This window comes from Grampus griseus (genome assembly GCF_964374135.1).
Source record: "Grampus griseus genome assembly, chromosome: 13".
Classification (NCBI taxonomy): domain Eukaryota; kingdom Metazoa; phylum Chordata; class Mammalia; order Artiodactyla; family Delphinidae; genus Grampus; species Grampus griseus.
The window spans coordinates 79456967-79481410 of NC_139007.1; the positions used below are offsets into that span (position 1 = coordinate 79456967).

At 53.0% G+C, this 24444-nt stretch overlaps 1 protein-coding gene across 3 annotated transcripts in view; it reads left to right on the forward strand.

The window, feature by feature from the left end:
- The window catches only part of SYNJ2 (synaptojanin 2), a 97937-nt gene that overhangs the window by 63422 nt on the left and 10071 nt on the right, over positions 1-24444 (forward strand). For 2 of the 3 annotated variants that reach the window (XM_082669414.1, XM_082669416.1), the window contains 16 exons: positions 2167-2339; positions 3701-3782; positions 4513-4662; positions 4743-4908; positions 7605-7796; positions 9075-9156; positions 9803-9943; positions 11817-12009; positions 14068-14226; positions 15942-16098; positions 17054-17171; positions 20557-20775; positions 20862-20940; positions 21497-21665; positions 22057-22230; positions 24136-24270. In XM_082669414.1, the coding sequence (XP_082525540.1) occupies positions 2167-2339; positions 3701-3782; positions 4513-4662; positions 4743-4908; positions 7605-7796; positions 9075-9156; positions 9803-9943; positions 11817-12009; positions 14068-14226; positions 15942-16098; positions 17054-17171; positions 20557-20775; positions 20862-20940; positions 21497-21665; positions 22057-22230; positions 24136-24270 (2389 nt within the window). The remainder of the gene's footprint in view (positions 1-2166; positions 2340-3700; positions 3783-4512; positions 4663-4742; positions 4909-7604; positions 7797-9074; positions 9157-9802; positions 9944-11816; positions 12010-14067; positions 14227-15941; positions 16099-17053; positions 17172-20556; positions 20776-20861; positions 20941-21496; positions 21666-22056; positions 22231-24135; positions 24271-24444) is intronic. The other variant, XM_082669415.1, reaches the window with a different exon arrangement.

Sequence of the window (24444 nt, forward strand, 5' to 3'; positions counted from 1 at the left end):
GTGAACGCACACATGCATGCACGTGCACACGTACGTTTGGGCTTCACCCCACACATCCCTGACCTGCTCGGGGAGCCAGAGTTCCCTCTTCCCTTGTTGGTCTGGCCCAGCTGCTGGCCAGCACCTTGCGGCACGTTCACACAGACACCCGCAGGGCACTTGTGCCTACGTGGCTCTTCAGAGCCCCTGCTCGCTTTAAAGCAAGCAACCCTAGATAATTTCCTCCGGTGAACATGGAGCCTTCAAGTCATCCATCCTTGTGTGGGCTGCCCCTGAGAGCTGCTTCCTGTGTCCAGCTTTCCGTGGGCTCCCCGCGGCTTCCGGCACACGTTCAAGGGAGATGCGTGGAGAAACCCTGGGCGGGGAGGGAGCCGTGAGCAAAAGGCTCCGCCCACCTCGCCTGCATCTCTCCGTTCCCAGTGCTCCCACGTGTATTTGGTCTACTGTAGGCCAAGCTGCAGAATGAGCTGTGGGCTGTGGGCCTCCACAGTCCTTTCCCAGCAGCCCATGTTCCCTGCTGAATGGGAAAAAAACCCTGTGGTTGTTCAGAGCTCAAGGAAGCCCCTTATGGAGAGAGTTTGAAGTCACACCTCACTTCACGGAAAGAGTGTTCCCTGTGGTCCTGGCCCCTGGCCAGTAGAAGCTGAATCCAGCTGGGTGCTTATTTCCCTCTGTTTAGGGAAGCCATGTGCTTGGAGCTGAGACTTGCTGGTGGCCAGTTTCACTTGGCCAGACCTGCTTTTCCTGTTTGGTTTGTTGCTATTGGCAACAAGCTCGCAAAGCATCTCCACTGCCACCCATCTTGGCAGCCGTGTGGGCAGTTTATTTTAAGGAAGAAGAAGGGGAAAAAAAAACCTCAAGAATTTTTCCCCTTTATGCCTTGATGTTGGGGAGAAGGTGTCCTCAGCACGCCCCCATCAGCTGGTGGGCCCCTGCGCTGGAAAGGCAGGAGGTGACTGCAGGCCTCTGGCCCAGCAGGGGAGACCAGACCCCTGGGCAGGTAGGAGGTAAGAGGTGGACCTTACCTGGAGAGACCTGGGTCATGGTCCCAACTGGGGTATCACATAGAAGGCGCTCCCTCAGCCTGTCAGCTCTGCCATGCTGAGGGCCACGCACAGGCAGCCGGCCTGTGACCCGTGGTTATCAGGCCACAGGGGGCCAGGCACTTGCTCCAGATCGTGAAGCCACCGAGTGTGAATGCTTCAGCCTGGCCGACTGCTTCCCAGCAAGACCTTCTTGATGACGGCAGCGGAGCGTTGACTTGCGTTCTAGCGCAGGAGGGACGGGCGCTCAGAGTCCTCGGGACCAGATGGCCTGAAGCCCTTCTAGTCCTTCAGAGTCACTCGTCTCTGGCTGGGCAAATGCTGGACAAGGCTGACCTGAAGCCGCACAGGAGGGTGTGGTTGGCGGCCCGAGGCTGGGTGCCCTGGGAAGGCAGTGGTTCATCCTCTGCCCCGGGGCTGCCTGGTGAGGGTGCTGAGGAGTTGCTGGCTGGGGCTCCTGGTGTGGAAGGCAGACCTCGGCCAGGGCACCATGCCTGCCAGGCACCCACCGGCCGTGCTTCCTCATGTCTGGCTCCGCCTTCAGTCCAGCTCACGTGCTGGCCCCGGGCCCGAGTGGGCCCTGAGCCCCTGTCTCCCCCACCCTGGAGTTTCACTGGGCTGCGCCTCCCCTCACTGGGCGGCCTGGAGGACTTGCCGAGGGACCTGGCCGCCTCTGAGCACACCCTCCCGGAGTCTTGCCTTGTCAGGGAGGGACTGGTTACCAGGGCAACAGGAGCTGGATTATGAGCTCCGCAGCCTGCTGTGCTGCCCTGTACCTGGTGTGCCTGTGGCACTCGGGTGCCTGCAGAACAGAGCAGTCCTTCCCCGTGGGCGTCCTCCAGAGAGCCCTCTGGGAGGTGATGTTGGTGCAGGGCCCTGGGCTGCCCCGGGGAGCCACACCCACTCTGGCTGTCTTTTGTCCAAGGTGGACCTTGTGCCCTTCAGGCAAGATGCTCTTTGTGGTTTTGGCCCCAGGGCCTTTGTTCTGTGCTGCCCTTTCCGGGTCGGGGCTGGTAAACCACAGGGTCCACCGTAAGCCTTCAAGCTAAGCCCTGCACCGTGTCGAGTGACACAGTTGGCCGCTCAGATGCCCTGCCACCCTCTCCCTTCCGTCCCCTTTCAGAAGCTGCTCTGGGCTTCTTGCCACGCTGGCGACACGCCTATGATCAACTTTGACTTCCATCAGTTTGCCAAAGGCGGGAAGCTAGAGAAATTGGAGAACTTGCTGAGGCCACAGTTGAAGCTGCACTGGGATGACTTTGATGTGTTTGCCAGGGGCAAGAATGTAAGTCCACGGTGAGTCTCACCTGCATCTTGTCGTCCCGCCGGGTGAGCTGCCGAGTGGCAGGGGCTCTGCCGGGAGTGCGCCCTCCCTCGCCGCTCCTACACTTGCAGTTTCTGGGGCCGCGGGCTCGGTGATATCGGGCACCTTGGATTCTGGCCTTCTCCTTTCCCTTCCCACAATCGGAGATGCTTGTGAATTTTGTGAGCAGATGATAAATCATGGTTTTCTGGCAAAACGGACTGATGGCGGGGACCGGGTTAAACGGTGGAGCCGTGGTGACCATATAACTTATCATCTGAACTGTGATGAAAATTAGCAAGAGTGAAGCGGGGGCAGCTGGCATAAACCCATTGCCTAAGGGAACTGGGATGTGGATTCCCTGCTCAGAGTGGAGGAGAAGGAAGTCCAGTTTCCGCGATTCCATATTTGCAGATTTGCCCACTTGCTGAAGTTTATTTGTGACCCCAAACTCCTGGAGCGTTCACGGTCACTCACCAGACCTGCTCAGAACAGTGAGAAAGTCGAGGCGCCTGCCGTGCACGTTCCCGGCTGAGGTGGGGCCGGGCCCCGCTCGGCCTTCTTGTTTCAACTCCCCTGCAAACAGGTGTTCCCGTACTGTCTGCAGGGTGCCACGTCTTCGCTATTTTGTGCATCTTGTCGGAGATTTCACTGTTTAAAATGCCCCCCGAGGCGTGGTGCTAAGTGCTGTCCAGGGTCCTAAGCCCAGGAAGGGTGTGACGTGCCTCAGGGAGAGAGTACGTGTGTTCGTTCAGGCACGAGTTACAGCGCTGATGGCCAAGACTTGATTGTGGATGAATCAACAATATATATTAAATTAGGTGTCTTTAAACAGAGACACACATAAAACAAGGTTATGTATGGATTAGTCGATGAAAATACGCGAGTAGAGGCTCACGGGAACATAGCCCCCCAGGAGCAGCGGCTCCGCGGCTGCTGCTTTGCTGACAGTTCAGTTCGCTAACGGTTCACGCAACTTTTTAGAACGTAACTAGGGTGACAACGAGATTTGACTGTCTTTGTGACGGCCCTGGTGTGCAGGCTGCCGAGAGCGCGCTCTGGACTCGGCCACCCCTCCAGCAGTGCTGGGACCCACCGCGCCGCGTACCGTTGGGGAGCCCCCGCTGGGGTTTCCGTGGGAAAGACAAACAGCTTAGGATCCACCGGGCTGAGTAATCTGGTGGCTTTGGGCTGCCCGGGTGGGCTCTAGTTGGCAGGCGGCCTCCCAGGGAGGAGGTGAGGGGTTCTCTCTCGGGACGAGACTCCTTGGGGGCCTGCAGTCAGATGGGCCGTTGTGCCACGGGCAGTGCTCCTTCCAGCAGAACTTGTAACTTGTGTGTGTTGTTTCCCAAAGTTTTCAGAAAGGCACTTTGCGGATGAACTGTCTCGACTGCCTGGACCGAACCAACACGGTGCAGAGCTTCATTGCCCTCGAGGTCTGTCTCTCGGGCCGTCTGTGTCCTGTCCTGTGCCTTCAGGGGGATGGGCTGGGCTCAGCACCCTTGTCGGCAAGATGAGGGAGGCCTCACTGGGCTGACGTTCCCACTGTGGGGAGGGGACAGTGACGTGTCCGGCATCTAGAGAGAGGTCTCCCTGGGTAGCTGGCTTGCCGATGCCGTGAGATGCCTTTGGCCTATCACAGGCACACTTTCACACACTCTTTGGAATGCACCCCGGACATGGTGGCCCAAAGGTGCTACCATGGCCCAAAGGAGAAACGGTAGCCGTGGGTAGTGATTATTGTGAACGTTCCCTTAGAGGAAGGCAGGGTGAGACCGCCTGAGATGAGGCTGGGTTTGAAGCCTGGGAGGGAGTTTGAAGCCTGTGGTCTGCTGCCTGGGTGGCCTGTCCTGGCAGACCGCTGGGAGGAGGAGTGGGGTCCGCGCCGCCTGCCGTCCATCCCTTGCTGTCCTGTTTTGCGGGTAGTATGGGGGAGGGAGGGGGAGGGTGTCAGAGGAGGGCTGGGTGAAGTATAGGTAAAGTTGGGTGAGCCGTAGAAGCCCCATTCTCTGCTGCGAGGGTGCCCTGTCCTCTGGGGGCACAGAGTCACCCACAGCAACCCTCTGAGTAGGAACTCATGGGGATGGTGCCTGGTGGTGTCCCCTGGGCCTCTGCGGGGCAGCTTCCGGGTGAGAAGTTAGTGACCACTGTCCGCTCCTCTCCCAGGTCCTCCACCTGCAGCTTGAGAGCCTAGGGCTGAATTCAAAGCCCATTGCCGACCGCTTCGTGGAGTCCTTCAAAGCCATGTGGTCTCTGAACGGGCACAGCCTGAGCAAGATGTTCACGGGCAGCCGGGCCCTGGAAGGGAAGGCCAAGGTAAGAGCAGGCCGCGGGGGCGGGGGGCGGGTGGTGCCCGTGTGGGCCCCTCTCACGGCCTGTCGTCCGGCCCGTGGCAGGTGGGGAAGCTGAAGGACGGGGCCCGGTCTGTGTCTCGCACAATCCAGTCCAACTTCTTCGACGGGGTGAAGCAGGAGGCCATCAAGCTGCTGCTGGTCGGGGACGTCTACACTGAAGAGTCTGCGGACAAAGGAAGGATGCTGCTGGACAACCAGGCCCTGCTGGGTGAGGGGCTCCCGCTCTGCCTGGGGAGATCCAGAGGGCGATGGTTGGGGGGTGCTAGCCAGCCTTCCCACCCCTCACGTCATCCCAGATGGTGGGTGGCAGGCGCCTCCCTGAGCTGCGGGGCAGCGGGAGGGAGCTTCTGTGCTCAGATCTGATCCTTGACTGTTCTCAGAGTGTCCATGTCTTTGAACGTTAACCCATCCAGGAATCTTTCTCAGCTTGAATGCGTTCTTGGTCCCATTGCCAACCCTCATTTAAGGAGTCTTCCATGAGGGTGGCCTGCTGTTTCTATTACGGCTCCAGCGTGATCAGTCTCATGGTCTGACCAGCTGATCTAAGCAAATGCCGCTGTGTTTCGTATTTTAGGAGATGCTCAGCTGGGTGCAGCCCCACGAGGAGGCAGAGGAGAGGCTCAGGAAAAAACAAAGTTAATACACTCACAGGTCCTAGAAATGCCACTCGGGACCACATGGCAGACGCCAGGGTGGTCAGGAGGCAGAAGGGCACTTAGGCCACAGCCTTGATTGGGGTTTCCATAGGGAAGGCCGGGCAAGGTGTAGGCATGGCTAGTTGGAGTAACCGTGGGAGCTTTGGGCTAGGGATGGGCTCTAGTTGGACGGGACTTGGTCCTAGGATGATTAAGGCAGAGGAACGTCCCCTCCGGGGTATGCGGCCAGAAGGAGGAGGTACGGCTCTGGGTGGCTTGTTTGCGTGTAGCAGGCTCTGGCTGGGTCTGAGAGTTGGCTTAGCCCCGGGAGGGGCAGTCTCTCCCCAGCCAGCAGGTCAGACACCACAATATACAGAAGATAAAAACGTGTCCCCAGGGCTTCGCTGGTGGCGCAGTGGTTGAGAGTCCGCCTGCCGGTGCAGGGGACACGGGTTCGTGCCCCGGTCCAGGAAGATCCCACGTGCCGCGGAGCGGCTGGGCCTGTGAGCCATGGCCGCTGAGCCTGCACGTCCGGAGCCTGTGCTCCGCAACGGGAGAGGCCACAACAGTGAGAGGCCCGCGTACCTCAAAAAAACAAACAAAAAACAAACAAACAAAATCTGTGTCCACAATACCAGCTGTCACTGTGGTTCCCGGTGCTTTCTGGACTCACGTGAGAGCTCACTCTTCTACTTTCTTAATTTGCACCATTTCCAAACCGAGAGGCGGGGAGAAGTGGAGAAGGGTCCACTGGGGTCAGAGTCGATGTCTTTGAGTGTTAACTCATCCAGGAATCTTTCTCAGCTTGAAAGGGTTCTTGTTCCCATTGCCAGGTATCATTTGTGGGGAGTCTTCCATGAGGGTGGCCTCCTGTTTCTGTTCTGGCCCCAGAACCCTGTAGAACTCTCCCAGGGATGAGGACACCTTCCACTCTCAGGGGCAGGACTGTCATGATTCCCTCAATAGCTAGAGGTTTCCTTTTTTCTTTCTTCTTTACTTGAGATATATTTGATATATAGCATTACATTAGTTTCAGGTATACAACGTAATGATTTGATATTTGTATATGTTTCAAAATCATTAGCACAGTAAGTCTAGTTAACGTCATCACCACACACAGTTACAGTTTTTTCTCTTGTGATGAGAACTTTTAAGAACGACTCTCTTAGCGCCTTTCAAATATACAACGCGGTATTGTTAACTGTAGTCACCACCCTGTACCTTATATTCCCAGGACTTGTTTAACAGGAAGTTTCTACCTTTTGACCACCTTCACCCACCTCGCCACACCCACACCCCAACCTCTGACAACTGTTCTCTGTATCTATGAGTTCATTGTGTGTGTGTGTGTGTGTGTGTGTGTGTGTGTGTGTGTGTGTGTAAGATTCCACATGTAAGTGAGCTAGAGGTTTCTTTGGGGAAATTTTAGTGGCATCTTATCCCGTAGAGCCTGTAAACATTACAGGGCTCATGGAAAAGAAGGGGAGACCCGGCATTTTTCCTTAGAAAAATGTATAACTCTTGGTTTAGAAATTTTTGGTGTTTTTGAAAAATTAGTTTGCCCGTGCTTAAAATGACTTCACACCCCTTTTCTACTTTTTTTATTTTTTATTATTTTATTGGGGGAACTCCTGTTTGGCTTCTGGTAGCCCAGGTGACATTTGTGTCAGCCCTGGAGACAAGGCCAGCTCAATAAATGTGGAAAGAAGCTCTGAGTAGGACAGTGAGTCTTGTTTCATAGCAAAGTAAATGTGATAGATATTTGGGCTAAGCCCCTAGTTTAAAAAATGGACTGTATTTCGGCCATCTAAGAGGATGGACTTGGCTCAGAGTAATGATTTTTTAAAGGCTTAAGTCTAAGGTAAAACAAAACATTTCAGGCATGCGGATTGGTAGGTGGAAAATGCAAAGATGGGTGTCAGACCCTTAAAGTTCCGTGTGTGTATATTTAATATGGAAAGTTGCAGTGTCCCCTTGATGAAATTCCCACGGGATCGTGCGTGCCCGCCGAGGATGAGATTCCCTGTGATCTGACGTCGCAGCCTCTGTGGCTGTGTTGGGGGAAGGGTGCGGAGGGGACATTATGGCAGAAGTGCCACAGGAACGTGTTCGTGGGTGGCTTTTAGCCTCTTAGCACCTTTATAAGGAGCACCCATTGGTCCATATAGATGGGATCGTGCATCCCCCTCTGATGGAGAGCCTGGCCATGTTTCGGGGGGAGGTGCGTGGGGATAGGGGTGCAAACATGGCCTTTCTGTGCCCCCAACAGTGACTCCCAGGATCCTGCAAGCCATGTCGGAGCGCCAGTCGGAGTTCACGAATTTCAAGCCGGTGCGCGTCGCCGTGGGCACCTGGAACGTGAATGGAGGGAAGCAGTTCCGGAGCAACCTGCTGGGCACTGCCGAGCTGGCTGAGTGGCTGCTGGACGCGCCCGTGTCTTCCGGAGTCTCTGGATCCCAGGGTGAGTGTGGCCGGGACAGGGCGACAGGTGCAGACCCCCGGCCGCCATCTCGCCTCGTCCGAAGGTGGACTTGGCAAGTTGGGTATTTGGCCTTCTCGCTCCTTGGAATGTTTAGAAAGCTCTGTGGAAGGTTAAATCACAGACACTTGGTTTGTTTTTTTTTTTGGGGGCCGCGGCTTGCGGGATCTTAGTACCCCGACCAGGGATCGAACCCAGGCCCTTGGCAGCGAAAGTGTGGAGTTCTAACCACTGGACTGCCAGGGAATTCCCTGTGTACCTTTTAAGAATAAAACAATTCCAGGGTTGACACCTCACCTTTTGTCTTCTATCGTGCAAGGTAATATTTAGTGGCCTGAGAACTCAGGATTCGAACATGTACTTTTTCTCCAGTCAGCGTTTACGTAGGGGTTTCGCTTTTTCCCGCTTGCTTGGATTCTGGAAAGACTAGTGGTCCGGTTCCCTGTTGATGTGCGGTGGAGGGCGGGGTCAGCTCTGCTTACGTACCTTGATCGACAGCCGTCCGGGTCGGTGCCCAGAGCCCCGTCCCCGCTCTCTGTGCGCTGTCCGCATGTGGCAGGGGCTTGGGGGCAGCGTAGCTCGAGGACCTGGTTCCGAGTCCCTGGGATGCCTCAGGCAGCTAAGCGTCAGGACACATCGGGAGGCAGGCAGCAGGTGGCTGCAGGGCTTCTATTAACCTAAGATTCCCTGTTAAAGGGGACAGAGAGAGAACGGATGAGCAACCCTTCTGCTCGCTGTGCTTCCTGTAAACCAGGCATTTCTGGGGCAGATTTCATCCGAGCGGGTCCCAAGCAGGGCTGGATGTCCCCTTCTCTGACCACCAGGACAACAGTGCCCTGGGACAGGACCACGGTCAGACATGATCCCAGCAAGGCTGGCCCAGCGCTGTGAAAAGTACTGAGGGACACAACCAAGTATGAGCCAGTTCTGCCCCCTGGCAACTTAGGGTCTGGTTGGGGGGGGCGGTGTCTGCTGCGTGTGGGAGTTATCGGTCCAGGCACTCTACACGTGTTCTCTGATTTACGCTTTACGACCACCCTGCGAGGTGGCCGCTACCGTCCCTTTTGCAGAGCAAGCAGCAGAGTTTGGAGAGGTTAGTGACACGCCCAGGATGTAGCCAGGGAAGAGCCGTGGGCACAGTGGGAGCTGGAAGGAGGTTGGCGCGTGGAGCTCACCACGTGGTCTGAGGGGTCCCCCAGGCCGTGGGCCAGCACAGGCCTCCGTGGGTCTGACTTCCCTCGTCTTCTGCTTGTTCTGCAGATGACAGCAGCCCAGCTGACATATTTGCCGTGGGGTTTGAAGAGATGGTGGAACTGAGTGCAGGGAATATCGTCAATGCCAGGTAGGCGGCCAGGCGCGGTGGGGTGGGATCCTGAGCCGGGAGTTTCTGCATTCTGACTGTGCTCCCACCACGACCGCACGGACATACGCCTCTCCCTTCCTCTCTCTTTGCTGATTAAGGAAATAGAAGGAAGGGTGGGATAGGCTCAGTGCTCCGTGGGTGCTGCTGCCTCGGCCACGAGTCCAGGCTGATTCACACTGCGAGCTGGCATGTGTGAGCCCCGAGGGCATGGGCCGGGCTGGGCGGGGGCTGACTCACGTTTCCTGTGTGTGAGTGTAAGAAAGAAACAAAGGAAAGAAAACCACTGGATTAACATTTGGTGTGAGGTCAGCAGGACTCTTTCTTTCCTAGTCCATTTCAAGGTACTTTCTGAACAAATAATAAAACCTGGTTCTATGGAGGTCTTATGAGCAAGGCCCTGTGCTGGGGGTTCAGGTGGCAGGGGTTGGGTGGGGCACATGTTTGATGTGTACAACACAACCAGAAATATGCGGATAGCCCATTGCAGGGATTAAGGCTCACATGGCACTAGTGCAGGAGCGCAGGCAGCATGACGTCAATAAAGACCCAACTAAGGGCTAGAGGAGTTTATAGGTGGGAGAGCCTGCTTCCAGCTCACACTCAACAGCATCCTTCTTTTCTCCAGTACCACCAACAGGAAGATGTGGGGGGAGCAGCTTCAGAAAGCCATCTCACGCTCTCATAGGTACATTCTCTTGACTTTGGCACAGCTGGTGGGCATCTGTCTTTATATCTTTGTACGTCCGTACCACGTCCCCTTCATCAGGTAAGAACATTTCGCTTACGCACATCTGGGGGAACACGGGATTGTTTGATTCTGACTTCCTTCCCCCCACCCCCTTCCTGCAACAGGAATCAGGACCTGCCATGATTTTAGATAAATGTAACAAAACCCCCAAGGAAAAACCAAGCTGAATAGAATATTGTCCAGCATTTAAAAAGCCACGGTGGGAACCTTCTAGCTCAGGAAGCTGGACCCTTTTAGAAAGACTGTTTCATGATCGTTGTTACCCAGGCTCAGTTTTGCACAAGGAAAGGGATTCCTTGCTGAAATGTTAGACAGGAAACCTCTGACCAAGAGCTGGGTAACTCATCAGGAAATGCCAATTCTTTTGTCTCTTTTTAAAAGAATTCTAAATAAGATGTGTGGGCAGAAAGCCTCTACCACTGTCACCCCACTATTGGGTCTCCAAAGTGACAGTTTTGTGAATGTCAGAAAGGGGAAAAGCTTAGGAAAAGCGTGTCTTTTAGGAAAGCCCGTGTGTGTGTGTGTGTGTGTGTGTGTCTGTGTGTGTGTGTGTCTGTGTGTGTGTGTGTCTGTGTGTGTGTCTGTGCGTGCGAGTGCGTGCACGCGTGTCTGTGTGTGTGCGTGTGTGCACGCGTGTCTGTGTGTGCATGTGCGTGCGTGCACGCGTGTCTGTGTGCGTGTGCGTGCGTGCACGCGTGTGTGTGTGCGTGTGCGCACGCGTGTCTGTGCGTGCGTGCACGCGTGTGCGTGCGTGCACGCGTGTGTGTGCATGTGCGTGCGTGCACGCGTGTCTGTGTGTGTGTGCGTGTGCGTGCGTGCCTGGGGATTTTAAGGTTTGGGAGGAGCACGCATTGCTCCCTGGTCTCATTCATGTTGTTGGAACGTCCTCTGGTCTTTGCCTTTGCCTGCACCAGACAGATACTTGGAGAGCAAGACTGTGCTCTGTGCTCATAATCCTCTTCTGTGGCCTTCGGGAAACGTTAAAGTCTTTGTGCCCCAACTGTTCGCTGCGACAGTCTGGCAGTGTCCACAGTGAGTGGCTAAAATCAGTTACGGTCAGAGTAGAGGAGAGGTTAGGGTTGAGGTCAGAGATACAACATGAGGAAGGGAGTGAGGCCGAGGGGCTCCGGATTTCCCGGGTGCCAACGAAGGTCCCAACACCTGTGTCCCTTTAGCCTCAAGCTCAGACACTGTGGCAGGTTATCCCCATCCCTTGTCTGCTGGGTGACAGTTGCTTCGGCCCCTGGTCCCGTGGACCTACGCGCTCACCTGTGTGCATTGTAAGCTGGCATTTTAACGCCAGGCGTCTGCTTGGAAACCACCCGCCCAGCCCAGCATAGAGAACTGGGTGGTTTCTGTTGTTTCAAATGCGTCGATTACCTGATGGCAACCCCTATACCTTGCAGAAGAGCCGTGTGGGATGGGGCTGGGGGCGGGGAACTCCACGCTGTTTCTGCTGCAGCAGCGAGATGGGCAGCGGAGGGCCGTGTGGGATGGGGCTGGGGGCGGGGAACTCCACGCTGCTTCTGCCGCAGCAGCAGCGAGACCGGCAGCGGAGGGCCGGGGTGGAGGTGATTCAGCTGCTTTGTGGGGTGCTCATGTGAGCACCTCGGAGCTGGGGCCGTGGAGAGGATGCTCCAGCCTCTCCCACGGGGCAGCTGCCCACGATGAGAGGAGGGTCAGGAGTGATGCGGAGCTGATGGCGGTCGCGCTGTCCCCGTGCGGCCTGGCCGCTGAAGATGGGATGAGCCAGCCTCTGAGCCGATGCCTTTGAGGCTCTCAGATCCGCAAGCCTCGCGCTGCCGCCCGGATCTTCTCTGTAGCAAAGCTGCTCATGCTTTGCCTTCGGAGCCACTGAGAGGCCCCCCCGCGTGTGCATTCTCTGTTCCAGGGACGTGGCGATCGACACAGTGAAGACGGGCATGGGGGGAAAGGCGGGGAACAAGGGCGCCGTGGCCATCCGCTTCCAGTTCCACAGCAGCAGCTTCTGCTTCGTCTGCAGCCACCTGACGGCCGGGCAGTCCCAGGTGAAGGAGAGGAACGAGGACTACAGGGAGATCACCCAGAGGCTGAGCTTCCCGATGGTGAGCAGCGAGGCAGTGGCGTGTGAGGGCCCCCTGCTCGGGTCCGCCCCCCACACGGTATTCTGAGCTGCTGATACGGGCAGGCGGTGGCGATACGACCGTAGGAGGGTCCCTGCCCCTGGGGGCTCAGCACTGGTGGCAGGGAGATGACCAGGGGTGCTGCAGTAGCGGTGAGCAGGGAGTCCGGCTCAGGAGCGTTCTGCCTCCTGTAACTCTGTGCGTTTCCTGAATGTCCCGACGTGCCCTGCGTTTTCTTATTCTAATTCAACTGTATGCAATGGGGAAAGAAAACCAGTGCGTCCATGCTTTGTCCAAGTTGGTGAAGAACATTTGAATCCAACCAGTATAAGACTTGGTTTTCTTGAGACTCACGCATACATTCTGTTGTGGCTCAGAAGAGAATACACGTTTTTGAAACCAGTGAATTCTTGGCTCGGGAGCTCTGGGTCCCGGTACGGTCTCGCGGTTGCCAGTACCGTGCGTCGTGCCGCCCTCTAGTGGTGGTCCAGAGGCTTTCATTCTGAAGCCGGGGGATCTTTTTGAATTCAGATTTGAATGTTTTCCTTTCTGTGCAAAGATGATGGTCCCGCACACCTTCACCCTGGTGCAGACACCTATTTCCCAGCAGTGAGGGTAGACTTTAGCCGTTCCTGCCACACATTCTGCGCGTGCCTGAGACAAGGTTGGCTGGGTCACGGAGCTCTTCCCTGTGAGGCCAGATCCCTTAAAACTGACACCCTGTTCGCTGGGCTGCCCTCAAGGCAAAAATTCCTTAGTTTTCATTAAGAAGTGCTGTAATCCTTGTTGGAGGTTTTATTTCTTGGATTATAAAATAAATGAGTTGGGAAATTTGCAATTGTAGTTTTCCAGATTATGTAGGACTAATATTTTCTTTCTGGGTCTATGTAGTTAAAAAAGAAAAGTCCAACCCTTCTCACTTAAAAAGTGCTGTTTCAAAGTAGCAAACGTGGGACACATTTAAAATAATTAAAGGGTTTATACTATAGCTATTTTCAACAGAAGTATTGACGGTACCTATAAGTTAATACTCTGTACCTGTTCGGTAGAGTAGCCACTAGCCACAAGTAGCTATTTAAATGTAAAATAACTCACATTAAATAAAACTAAAAATCCCTCGGTCACACTGGCCACATGTCAGGTGTTCGATGGCTACATGTGGCTGGTGGCTCGTGTTCTGCACAGCACGGGTAGAGAACATGTCCATCACTACGGAGTGTTCTGTTAGGCAGTGATGCTCTGCACATTCATTTTATTGGGCTGTGATCATTTCAGCCTTTTGTATAACGGAAACAGATTTTGGAGTTTGGCAGATCTGAGTTCATGTCTTATCTTTATCATGTACTAGCGGTGTAACCGTCAGCAAAGTTTCTGCACTTCTTTTTTTAATCTGTAAGAGCCATTAGTGTGTGCCTCACAGGGCTGCTGGGAGAACAGTGTGCCGCAGAACAGAGCCCAGCATTGTAGACAGCTGATATCGTGCTGCTGCTGTTGTCGTGATTCCTGGGGAAGGGAGGGGAAGATGCCACAGCTCTCCAGGGCTGCCCTGGGCAAGGTGGGGGAGGGGGGGAGAGAGAGGTGGAGGGTCACAGGATGAAAATGTATGAAATCCACCAGGTTTTACGAAGTTGCGTGTCCTGAGCGTTTATATTTATTTTCTTAAACCGCGTTCTCGTAACACTGAATGTTTGGGCAATGCGTCTTAGGATACAGACATAACAAAGCAGGGGTACATCCTGATGGCTGAGATCCACTCGGCAGAGTGAATACCAATATTGGTAGTCATGCTTCCTCTGTTACAGTTGGAGCTTTCTCCAAACCACTCGAAAACACTATTTGAAATTTGAAAATTAAGCCAATGGAAAGTCCCTCAGTAAGTTTATGGGATTAGTGAAAAATGAGATGCTCTAGCAGACTTTTCTTAAGTAACATTTTAAGAAAAACACATCTGCTTATCATCTGTACGGTGAGTTTATTTTTCTCCCTTCTCCCACCTTCCTTGCAATGGGCCGAATCAGCTTTTTTTTTTTTATGACTTAGGGAAGAAACATTTTTTCTCACGATTATGTGTTTTGGTGCGGAGATTTCAACTACCGCATTGATCTCACTTACGAAGAAGTCTTCTATTTTGTTAAACGCCAAGACTGGAAGAAGCTCCTGGAATTTGATCAGCTACAGCTACAGAAATCAAGTGGAAAAGTAAGTTGTGCTTTTAAAATAGTTTTTAACACCTGCTCCAACATGGAATAGCTTCTGCTAAATGTACATGCTAGCATTCGCAAATTAAGCTTCATGGGTGAATTTAACTGATTCTGATAATGGTAAAAAAAAGGTGTCTGGCGTAAGAAGTTAGAGAAACGTGAGCGTCCATCCGCACTCACGTCCTGTTCCTCCTTTCGGTGGCCACGGTCAGGGTCTGTGTCTTCTCATGCCCAGAGGGGCCATTGCTCTATGAAAGGACACTGGACACACGTAAGCCACCGCAGGAGCTCAGGGCGACAGGATCCTCTCTGCACACACTCTGTGGTTGGAGGGGGGGCCAGCTGTCCCTTCCTCCTTCGCACAAGCTGAGCCCTGGTCCAGCTGTGCCCAGTTTGAGTCCAAGCTGCTTCAGACAGCCCCATGTCAGCATCTGAGCACATGGCCGGTGAGGCTGGTGGGTGTGATGTACGCAGTCCACGTGCCCTGTATGCAGGGTGACGCTCGTAGGGACGGCTGTGTGTCAGGTACACTAAACCAGCAAGTGACACGCTAGATTCTGCTCAAAACATTTTATTTTGGTGATATCTCTGTTTCTTGTTAGTGAACATACTAACAAATAAATTAATACACTAACAAGATCTAATACACTTTACACACCAATTTGTACACATAATCCTCAAGACCATCCTACAGATTAGGTATCACACCCATTTTATAGATAAGAAGACTGAGGCCAAGGTCAAACACCGTGTCCAAGGTCACACAGTCCGTAAACAGAGGCATGACAGAGCCCAAGACTGTCACGCTTCCCATGAGACTTCCCCTCCCTGACCTGGTGTGGTCTTTTAGTGCCTCCTTGGGCCATGATGTAATAGGGAAGATTCAACTATAGAATCTGTCCTCAGTTCTTCAGGGTCACACTGGCTAGCCCCCACATGACTCAAAACTTATCTTCTCTCCCACCTGAAACTGTTTGTTGTTTTGGTGCCTGTTTGCTTCCTAGCAGGACAGGCTGAGGGGAGGGAGGCACAGCTAAGTTCCATCTACCTGGTGAAAATGCAGTGGGTTAGATGGTGCAGGCAGGGAGGTTAAGGCTCCTCCTGCAGTGAGACCTGGATGTTCCTCGAGGTTTTCTGTCGTCCCCCCTCAGTGACACGGGTCGCTGGGGGTGGCCAGAGGGCAGAGTAGCCACACTACTCCTTCCTGCAAAGGGTCTCTCTCCCTCCTGCCAATATTCTCCACACCCTTCCCCTCGGGCGCTGAGTGAATGTCTGTTCCTGGGTCTTCCCGCAGCATCAGGGCTGGACCAGGGCTAAGTGAAGACGGAGGAGGGCCGGACTTCAGTTCTGGGCTGCTTTTTACCCAGTTGGTTTTGTTAACAAATACGGATCAAGGCCTTGCTGGGGCTGGGCCAGGCGTTCCCCTCGGCCTGTGCGTGTCAGTGTCACACGGGCGCTGACACAGGCGTGTGACAGATGGGGTGCTGAGGTGGTGGGAGACCCAACGGTGTGTAAGTCAGCAGAACAAAGTGATAATCATCATTATTTTTGCCAATTAAGAGGCACACATATGTCCAGTTTTTGACATATTTGCAAATACGATATAGCTTCTGTTACTTTAGGAATAAAAACCACTCTGGAACGTGCCTTCTATTTGCATGTAATGTACGTGATCTAGGAGAACTAAGAGGGTCCTGTGACTTCTCCCAACAGATTTTTAAAGACTTTCACGAAGGCACCATTGACTTTGGACCCACCTACAAGTATGATGTTGGCTCTGCTGCCTACGACACAAGTGACAAATGCCGCACCCCGGCCTGGACGGACAGGGTCCTGTGGTGGAGGAAGAGGCATCCTTTCGACAGAACAGGTGCCTGAGATGTGTGCGCTTTCAGAGCTGGAAGAGGGCAAGTGATCAGTACCATAGAAGGAAGATCACTTTTCTTTAGTCCAGCGCTCTTTGTTATATAAATAGCAATTCCCTGGATAACCCAGAACTACTCAAAAGTCATCCCGGATGTTAGCCCTAAGCTTTGGGAGTTGCTCCTGGCTCCCGCAATCCCTGCCTCACGGCCGTCCCCCTGCGCCACCCTGCCACCTTCTGTTCCCGGCAGGGGTGAGGAGAGAGGCTACAGCTCTTCCTCTCCGGCGCTTCTGCCTCTCACGCTCGTGCCTTTTCTCCAGCCCATTTTCCTCAGCCGAACTCTATCTGCTTAAAGCCCCGATTCCAAACCAAATATGAGCGAGACACAGGAAAGATGAGAGGGTTTTTTGTTTGTTTTTTTAATCAATTAGTGGTCTATCATGTTTTGAACAATTATTGATACCCAGCTAGGAAGTGCAGTTTATTTAAAATTTGAATGCCTATAAACTAATACATAAACAACTAAGCTTTTCTGGCGAGACGGATGCTGAGATTTCAAGGCCCAGAAATCTCACCTGCAGATTGAGAAGATGCGTATTTGTTCAGATCACTTTTGTGGACATCTGTGCAAGAGGCTGGATGCCCTCAGGTTCTTAGTCTCTGCATCTCCTGCTGTACAAAGAGCTGCACATCTCCTGCTTCCCATGGGCCTGAGGCAAAATCCCCGCAGCAGCGGTTTCTGTGTTCTCACCCAGTTTGCCCGCTGGGGTGGAGTTTTCACCCCAGGCCCCAAGGCCACTTTGACAGGGTTTCAAGCCCAGGGGGTTAGAACGACTGAGTCTGAGACAGGAGGTGGTCCGTGACGCAGCTCCCTGGTGCACGTGTCTGTAATCGGCCTTCATGAGTGTTGATACAATTTTGTGTTGTATGTGTGTCTCTTGATTGGAATCCCCGTGAGTAGCTGAAGAACTCAACCTTCTGGACAACGATCTGGACGCTGACACCAAAGTCGGACATGCCTGGTCTCCTGGTGCCCTCAAGTATTACGGCCGAGCAGAGCTGCAAGCGTCTGACCACAGGTACGGTCCTGGCTGCCGTGGGCACATCCTCTGCTGAGGAAGGCGGGGTCAGCTGCTCCCCGCAGAGAACGGCCCTGCCTTCCCTATCCGAATGCATGTGTGTGCGTGTGTGACACACAGTGAAGAGCAAAGAACAGTATGACAAGTAGCTGTGTACTTGCCACTAAGAATTAATCACTGTTAACACTTAGTCATTGCTGCATGTCACAGGTAACATCTATTACGAAAATTGCGAAGACACAACCTGTGGTATTTTATGTCTTTTAAATTCTGATACATTATGTCATCGTGCAACTTGCTTTTTTTGTTACTTACCATTTTTGAGATACAGTCACGTCATTACTAGAGACCTGACTCTTGCATTTGTAACCGCTGCCCGGTATTCCGCTAACTCTATCCACGTGATTTGCCCACTCATCTACCGATGAATATTTTTCCCAATGTTTCTTTGTTACAAACACCATAGGGTTTTACAGAGTTGCATTCAGGGTTTTGGATGCTCTGAGCTGTTGCTTTGGCCTAGTGCCTTGTGGATTGAGGATGGAACAGAGCAGCAGAGGTCTGTCAGCTCGGCATGCACCGGGACTGGCCACAGAGGGAGGTTATTCTTGTAGAACACCTTTAAAGACAGAAGATGGCATTTGACCTTCCCAAGGCTGCTGCCAAAACTATCATGTCAGTTTCAGCTTTTACAAGAAAAGAAATTAAGAAAGAGAGTTGGTGGTGAGCAGTTGGTCAGTCACTAGGTCGAAATCTTTCCATGTTTCTGATTTCTAGTTGCTGTTGCAAATACGTACCTAGAGATGAGCGTGGGGAAATCTACAGATGTATGACTTTCAGGTTTGCTAGTTCAGCGAGTATACTTAGAAGCATTCATTTAACCAGTATTTATTGGGGGGCCTTATATTGATATATAGGCCCCGTTCCTGGCACTGAGGAAAAGCAGTGAAAACAGATGATACCGTGCTCTCAAGGAATTTTCTAGTGAGGACAGACAGACAAGAAACAGAAGTGTCATGAATGAAAAAAAAAGTAGTGGCCGGGGTCAGTCAAGGGGTTGGTGCTATTACACACCCGGTGTTCAGGGAAGGTGCCTCTGGTGACCTTGGAGCCGAGACCTGAAGGAAGTGAGAGTGGGAGCCATGTGGGTATCAGGGAGAGAGCATTCCAGAGCGGGAGTGTGGAGTGAACATCTAGGAGTTCGGAGGAGAGAGAGGCTGGAGAGAGAAGAGTGAGGGGAAGAGTCATAGGCAACGAGGTGAGATGAACAAGAGTCAGCCTGCGTGGAACCCTGTGGGCCATAAAAAGGACATTGGGCTTCACTCTGAGCGCGGTGGCATTGTGTGGCCAGGTTAGACCAGAGTCACCTGAAGAAACTCCAGCGGGGCCAGCATGGAAGGAGGGAGGCAGGGAGGAAGCTAGGGACGGGGTGGCTTTGGGCCAGGGTGGTCGTGGGTTGCCGTGGTGAGCAGTGGTGGGTTCTGGATAGGTTTTGAAAGTGGAGCCTGCAGAACTGGCTGATGGAGTGGATGTGGGGTGTGGGAGAGACAAGGTGAGGATGAGTCCAGAGTTTCTGGCCTGAGCAGCTACCAGGATGAAGTAGCATTTACTTAGCTGGGAAGACTGGGCAGTGCGGATCTGAGCATCCTGGTCTGAGACGCATCTCAGACATTTATTGATTTTTCTAATTACAAAACCAGAACATCTTGGTTCTTGACACTTAGGGGAAATATACACAGACAAATCATCCATAGGCCCAAGCCCTGAGACCATGCCTGGTGACAGTTCGTTATGTGTCTTTCCACTGCATTTTCCACGTACATTTTGCACCGAAACGTTAACCTGTGTGTAGTGTGTGTGCACGTGCACGCAAGCTTGTAGATGTTTAAATGTGGATAAGAAAATTAGGACTATGTTATGTGAACTGTTAGCATTTGCTTTCTTACTTGCTACATTAGTTTTTTTAATTAAGCTTTTGACTGTGAGGTAGTTACAGACTCGCATGCAGTTATAGGGAATAATGTAGGGATCCCGTGCTCACTTCACCCAGCTCCCCACAGCGGTAAGGCCCTGTAATCTACAGCGCAGCCTCACATCCAGATGTTGACTTCCATATGGTCGGGACAGAACGTCTGTCACCACGGGGACCCTCGTTTCCCTCCCTCCCACACTCCTTCCTAACCCCTGTCAACCACTCGTCTTTTCTCCTTTTCCAGCATTTTGTCATTTAAAGAATGTTATAAAATGGAGCAGAATTGGGGCACCGGCTTTTTTCTCTGGAGCTTCTTCCAGTTGCTGGTGTGTCAGTAATTGATCCCTTTTCATTGCTGAGTGAGTGAGACTGCCTTCCCGTGTCCGTACCCACTTTCATCAGAGATGCTCCGCTTCTAACACATGAGGCTCCTCGGGAAAGTTTTTCTCCCACAAAAAGTTTTTAAAAAACCCTCAGCGCATATTCCTGTGTCAGATTTTTCTCCGTCTTCTTTTTTCTTGCTTCTAGAGGCAAAAAAAAATCTAATAGTAGTAATATGAATTTGGGGGGGTACGACGGATTTACCACCCATATCTCTTCATTTTTTCAATGTTCCCTGGCTTTAAAGGTTGCCACCGTATTCTATGCTATTTTGTATTATGCTTTTTTTCCACCTGATGTTGTAAATGTCTTCAATAAGATTACGTAATCTTCATAAGAAAGGATTTTCTAAATTTTTTGTAGAGTAAACCCATCCCTGTATAAAAATTACAACAAGGTTTGCATTATTTCCTGCTGATCTGTTTTTCTGTGTATGTCAGATTTTTACAACATTATTCGTAATGAGTGCATGGCATATGGTCGTTTGGCTGCATCGTAACCTAACGCATTCCCTATCCTGGGACAGTTAGATTGTTTCCCCTTTGTCCCTTCCATCAGCAGTGCTGTAGTGATCAACCTCGTGTATAAATCTTTGTCTGACCGTCTGGTCATTTCCTTAGAACAAAGTTCTAGAATTGAGAGTCGTTGGTCGAAAGATGAACATTTTTGAGTTTCCTAACACAGGTTGCCAAACAGCCCCCCAAAAAGCTTGAACCCCTAGCCCAGGGAGAATCCCCTCTTCTCGGCAGTCCTGGGGCTGCACGTAAAGAAGCTTTGCTCATGGCTGGTGTGGTTTTCTCTCACATCATCCGTAGATAGAAATGCCGAGAGAGTAAGGTTGGGGAAAGACAGACTGAAACCCCGGGACCGGAGAGCTTAGTTCCGGGGACCGTGGCATGGGGAGGGGCCACATACACAGGCTGTGTCATGGTGTAGGTTTACTGTTGACAGTGGTGTCAGGACGGAGCCAGGGCTGGGGGATGTCTTGTCCCGAGTTAACGGTGCCCCGTCTTCCCTCCGTGTCTGACGCAGACCCGTGCTGGCCATCGTGGAGGTGGAAGTGCAAGAAGTCGATGTGGGTGCTCGGGACAGGGTGTTCCAGGAAGTGTCCTCTTTCCAGGGCCCCAGGGACGCCACCGTCGTCGTCAACCTTCAGTCGCCAACCTCCGAAGAGAAAAACGAATTTCCCGAGGACGTGCGCACGGAGCTCATGCAGACCTTGGGCAGTTACGGGACGATCCTGCTTGTCAGGTAGGGACGCGCGCATGGCGGGGCTGGTGCGCGCCTCGCTGGAGGGCACACTCCCGGGCTGACCTGGCGAATCTCATTTCTCCCAGGATCAACCAAGGGCAGATGCTGGTGACTTTTGCAGACAGTCACTCGGCGCTCAGCGTCCTGGATGTGGACGGAATGAAGGTGAGTTGTGCTTGGTCACCCGGGGAGTGGGGCTGCTTGTTCCCGTGGGCTTCTTGTGCTTTCACGTGGCCGGGTCTGCGGGTGTAGACGCCACAGGAGGGCGGGAGCTGGGCCTCTTCATGCCGGCATCTGATTCTGGTAGCTTCGTCGAGGTGTCTACTCTCCAGCCCTGGCTCCTCGCAGAACTGGGGAGAAAGAGCAGGTTTGCGAGCACAGCCCCGCCGTGTTACTGGGTCTGTCTGCGTTCGCACCCTCCCATGGGAGTGTTGTGAGCCTTCTCTTCAGAGCACGTGGTTTGGGACATGCAGCTCATAGGTCGTTTCCGTTTTGATAATATCCGGTTTTAAGTTCACGTGGAATGAAAAGTGACAGTTCAACTTTTCTTCGGGCCAAACGTGAGCTGTGCTGGGCCCGCCTGAGGTCTAGACTCTCGGTCTTCCTTGGCAAAAGTGAAGGTGGGCCAGGCTCCCGATGCATGCGTTGGAGTGAGAAGCACTTGGGGGTCAGAGGGTCTGACGTCTGCGCTCATTCACAGGCGGCCTCTCTGTCCTCACAGGTGAAAGGCAGAGCTGTGAAGATTCGACCAAAGACCAAGGACTGGCTGCAAGGTTTGCAAGAGGAGATCATTGGAAAGCGAGACAGCGTGGCCTCCGCCTCCCCCACCGCCAACTCCTGTCTGCTGGAGGAAAACTTCGACTTCACGAGTCTGGACTATGAGTCAGAAGGTGAGTCATCCTGCGAGTGAGGACTTCCCGGTGCGTGTGGGGTGAGGCGGGCAGGCGAGATGTTCTCCCAGCAGCCGACACGAGAGCCCCAGGCTCCGTTCTAAGACCCGCCCTCGGGAAGGTCAGAGAGGATGCTTAAGTTCAGGCTGGCTCTCCATGCCAGAGCTGGGCGGTATTCACACGTAGGAGTGGTGCACGCGATGACAAGTAAGATGGGAGGCGTCTAAAATGACACTGAAGACAGTCTGGAGATGTCAGGGCTGTGGGCTTGTCCTGTGTCTCAGGCATCCGTGGAACTGGGGTCCCAGCCCTGCTGCCACGTGGGTGCCCTGGGCCGCTGGCAGCTAGGCCCTTTCCCCTAACTGTTCGCTGTGACGTTTCCTTCTCCGAGGGGATATTCTCGAAGACGACGAGGACTATTTGGTGGATGAGCTGAGCCAGCCCGGGGTCTCAGATAGTGAAGCGGGCGGAGACGAGCTCGCCGACGCCCCCAGCTCCATAGCAGTGGCGCCGCCCAGCCGGTCACCGGCACTCACCAAAAAGAAGCAGCATCCAACCTACAGAGGTAGCTTGGACCTTCCTTTTCTAAATCACCTCTGGTGTAGCGATCACTCTCTCAGCAGCCGGGCATCCCGTAATGCCGATCAAGTATGCATGGCCCACGAACCAAGGGGTGAAAGAGGTCACAGCAAGGGGTGAAAACTGGGCTCTGAGAAGGAATCCAGCTGCCGCCACACTCATTTCCTCTAGTGATTTAAGTTTTTTCCAACAGCTGCTACCCCTATAACGTACCGGATTCATGATCATTAGTTTCCTCTGTGCAATTTAAATTGTCATAGCTCTGAACTGGTTTTACATTTGTGATTTTTTTCCCTCTCCAAAACTTTTCTGATTCAATCCCATAAGAGACATATTCAATATCTATGTCCTGAGTTGCTGGTATCTGGTTATATTCATATAACATTATATTATTATACAGTAATAGTACACCTTAGCATCATTATGTCATTTTAGACTTAAGAGGGACTGAAAGTCGTTGGGATTGAACTCCAGGTCCCTAGATAATTAGAGTAGTTCAGATTCCACATCAGACTCTTCAGCTCAGTTTCAGCCACAGCCACGTGTGCCTTCCAGCTGCTGGACATTGTGTCTCCCCCTTGGAGGAGAGCAGGTGCAGGGGCTTAGCCACGTGTCAGGACCCTTTGAGCTGCGGCTGAGAACAGAGAACAGAGTTGACAATAAGATGCTTCCCAGGAAAGGTACTTCACTGGGACAGGTACAAAGAACCCCCAAGCCTTTTGACTGTATTTGGTCCCAAACCCGGTCCGTAGCCTGGCTGCATTGAACCAGAGGGGGCTTTTAAACTTACAAGTGGCTGAGCCCCGTCACAGAGATGTGGGTTTGGCAGGTGTGGGCTGGGACCCTGGAAATCTGGCAACTCATGAAGCTCCGCAGGTGACTGGGAACACATATCCAGGTTTGGGGACTGGATTCATCAGCAAATCCAGGGGGTTCTGCACGTTGCACGTCCAGAGGGCTCCTGCCCCGGAGTGAAAGTGGCTGGAGGGATGTGCTCTTGAGACAAGAAGCAGTCCTCTTCTCCAGCGTGGCCATCATTCAGGCATCCTCTCAAGGGCTGGGCAGATGCGCCCCTTGGAATGAAGAATTCATAGAGCAGCATGGGGCTCTCACATGTGAGCAGCCTTGCCCCCTGGTGGACGTCAAGGGAACATCTCCTCAGTGCTATAGGGCGTTCAGGCACTCCCTTCAGAAGGAGAAATCCTGCCTGTCCCCAACAGAACGCCAGAGACACATGAGGTTGAGTTATTGGATTTGAGGGATGGGGTGTATGAGCCAAAATGAAATGAATCAGAGTGTGTCGTAGTGTGGGAGAGAAGACCTACAATCTTCCTGAATTTAAATGTAACAAAGGTACACGTAATAAAACAGAAGCCGTCACCTCCCCACACCCCTCTTAGCCTTAGAAGGACTTTGCAGGGCGAGTCAGGACGGCGAATGCTTGGGCAGTAGCTGGCATGGGCTGGAGGATTTGGGGTTGAATGAGCAGGGCCGCTGCATGCTGGGCCTTGGCAAGGGATCGGCAGGCTGCCCTGCTGGCAGAGAAGTGAAAATATTCTCAAGTTCAGAACTCTTGTCCTGTTTCAGAATGGGGTATTAAGAGTGAGGGGCTCTGGTTTTCAACTGTCTGCTCTGTGTGGAAGTCTTGTGGATTATTTCAGAAGGAAGCATGCCTACACTTTAAAATATTTCAGTGTCTCTCGTGTCTGGACAGCACACCTTGTCCACGGTTCACTGAATGTTCCAAGCAGGCATTGGGTACCCTCCCCCCGCCCCCCATGCCAGCAGAGAGGGACCCTGAAGCTGTCCTGTGGGAGGAGTTCCTGCCACTGCCGGGTCCCTGCAGACCTGAGTCTGACTCATCTGACTCACGCCCTGCCATGTCCTCCAGATGATGCTGCCCTGGTGGTGTTAAAGCAGGAGCTGGAAGCAGTTGGGGACTTCCGCCACCGCTCTCCAAGTCGGTCTCTGTCGGTTCCCAGTAGGCCTCGGGCACCTCACCCACCGCAGAGACCCCCCCCTCCAAGTAAGACTTCGCTTGCTTTCCGCTCACCACGATGCCTGCTGGGAATAATTGCGTACTTCCTGCTACTGCACAGACGGCTCTAAATCTGGCCTTTGAGTTTCCACAGTGCTTTTTTCCCCTCCTCGGGCTCCTTTTTGTCTTAAATCCATGGCAAGTTTGATATCAGAGATAGCT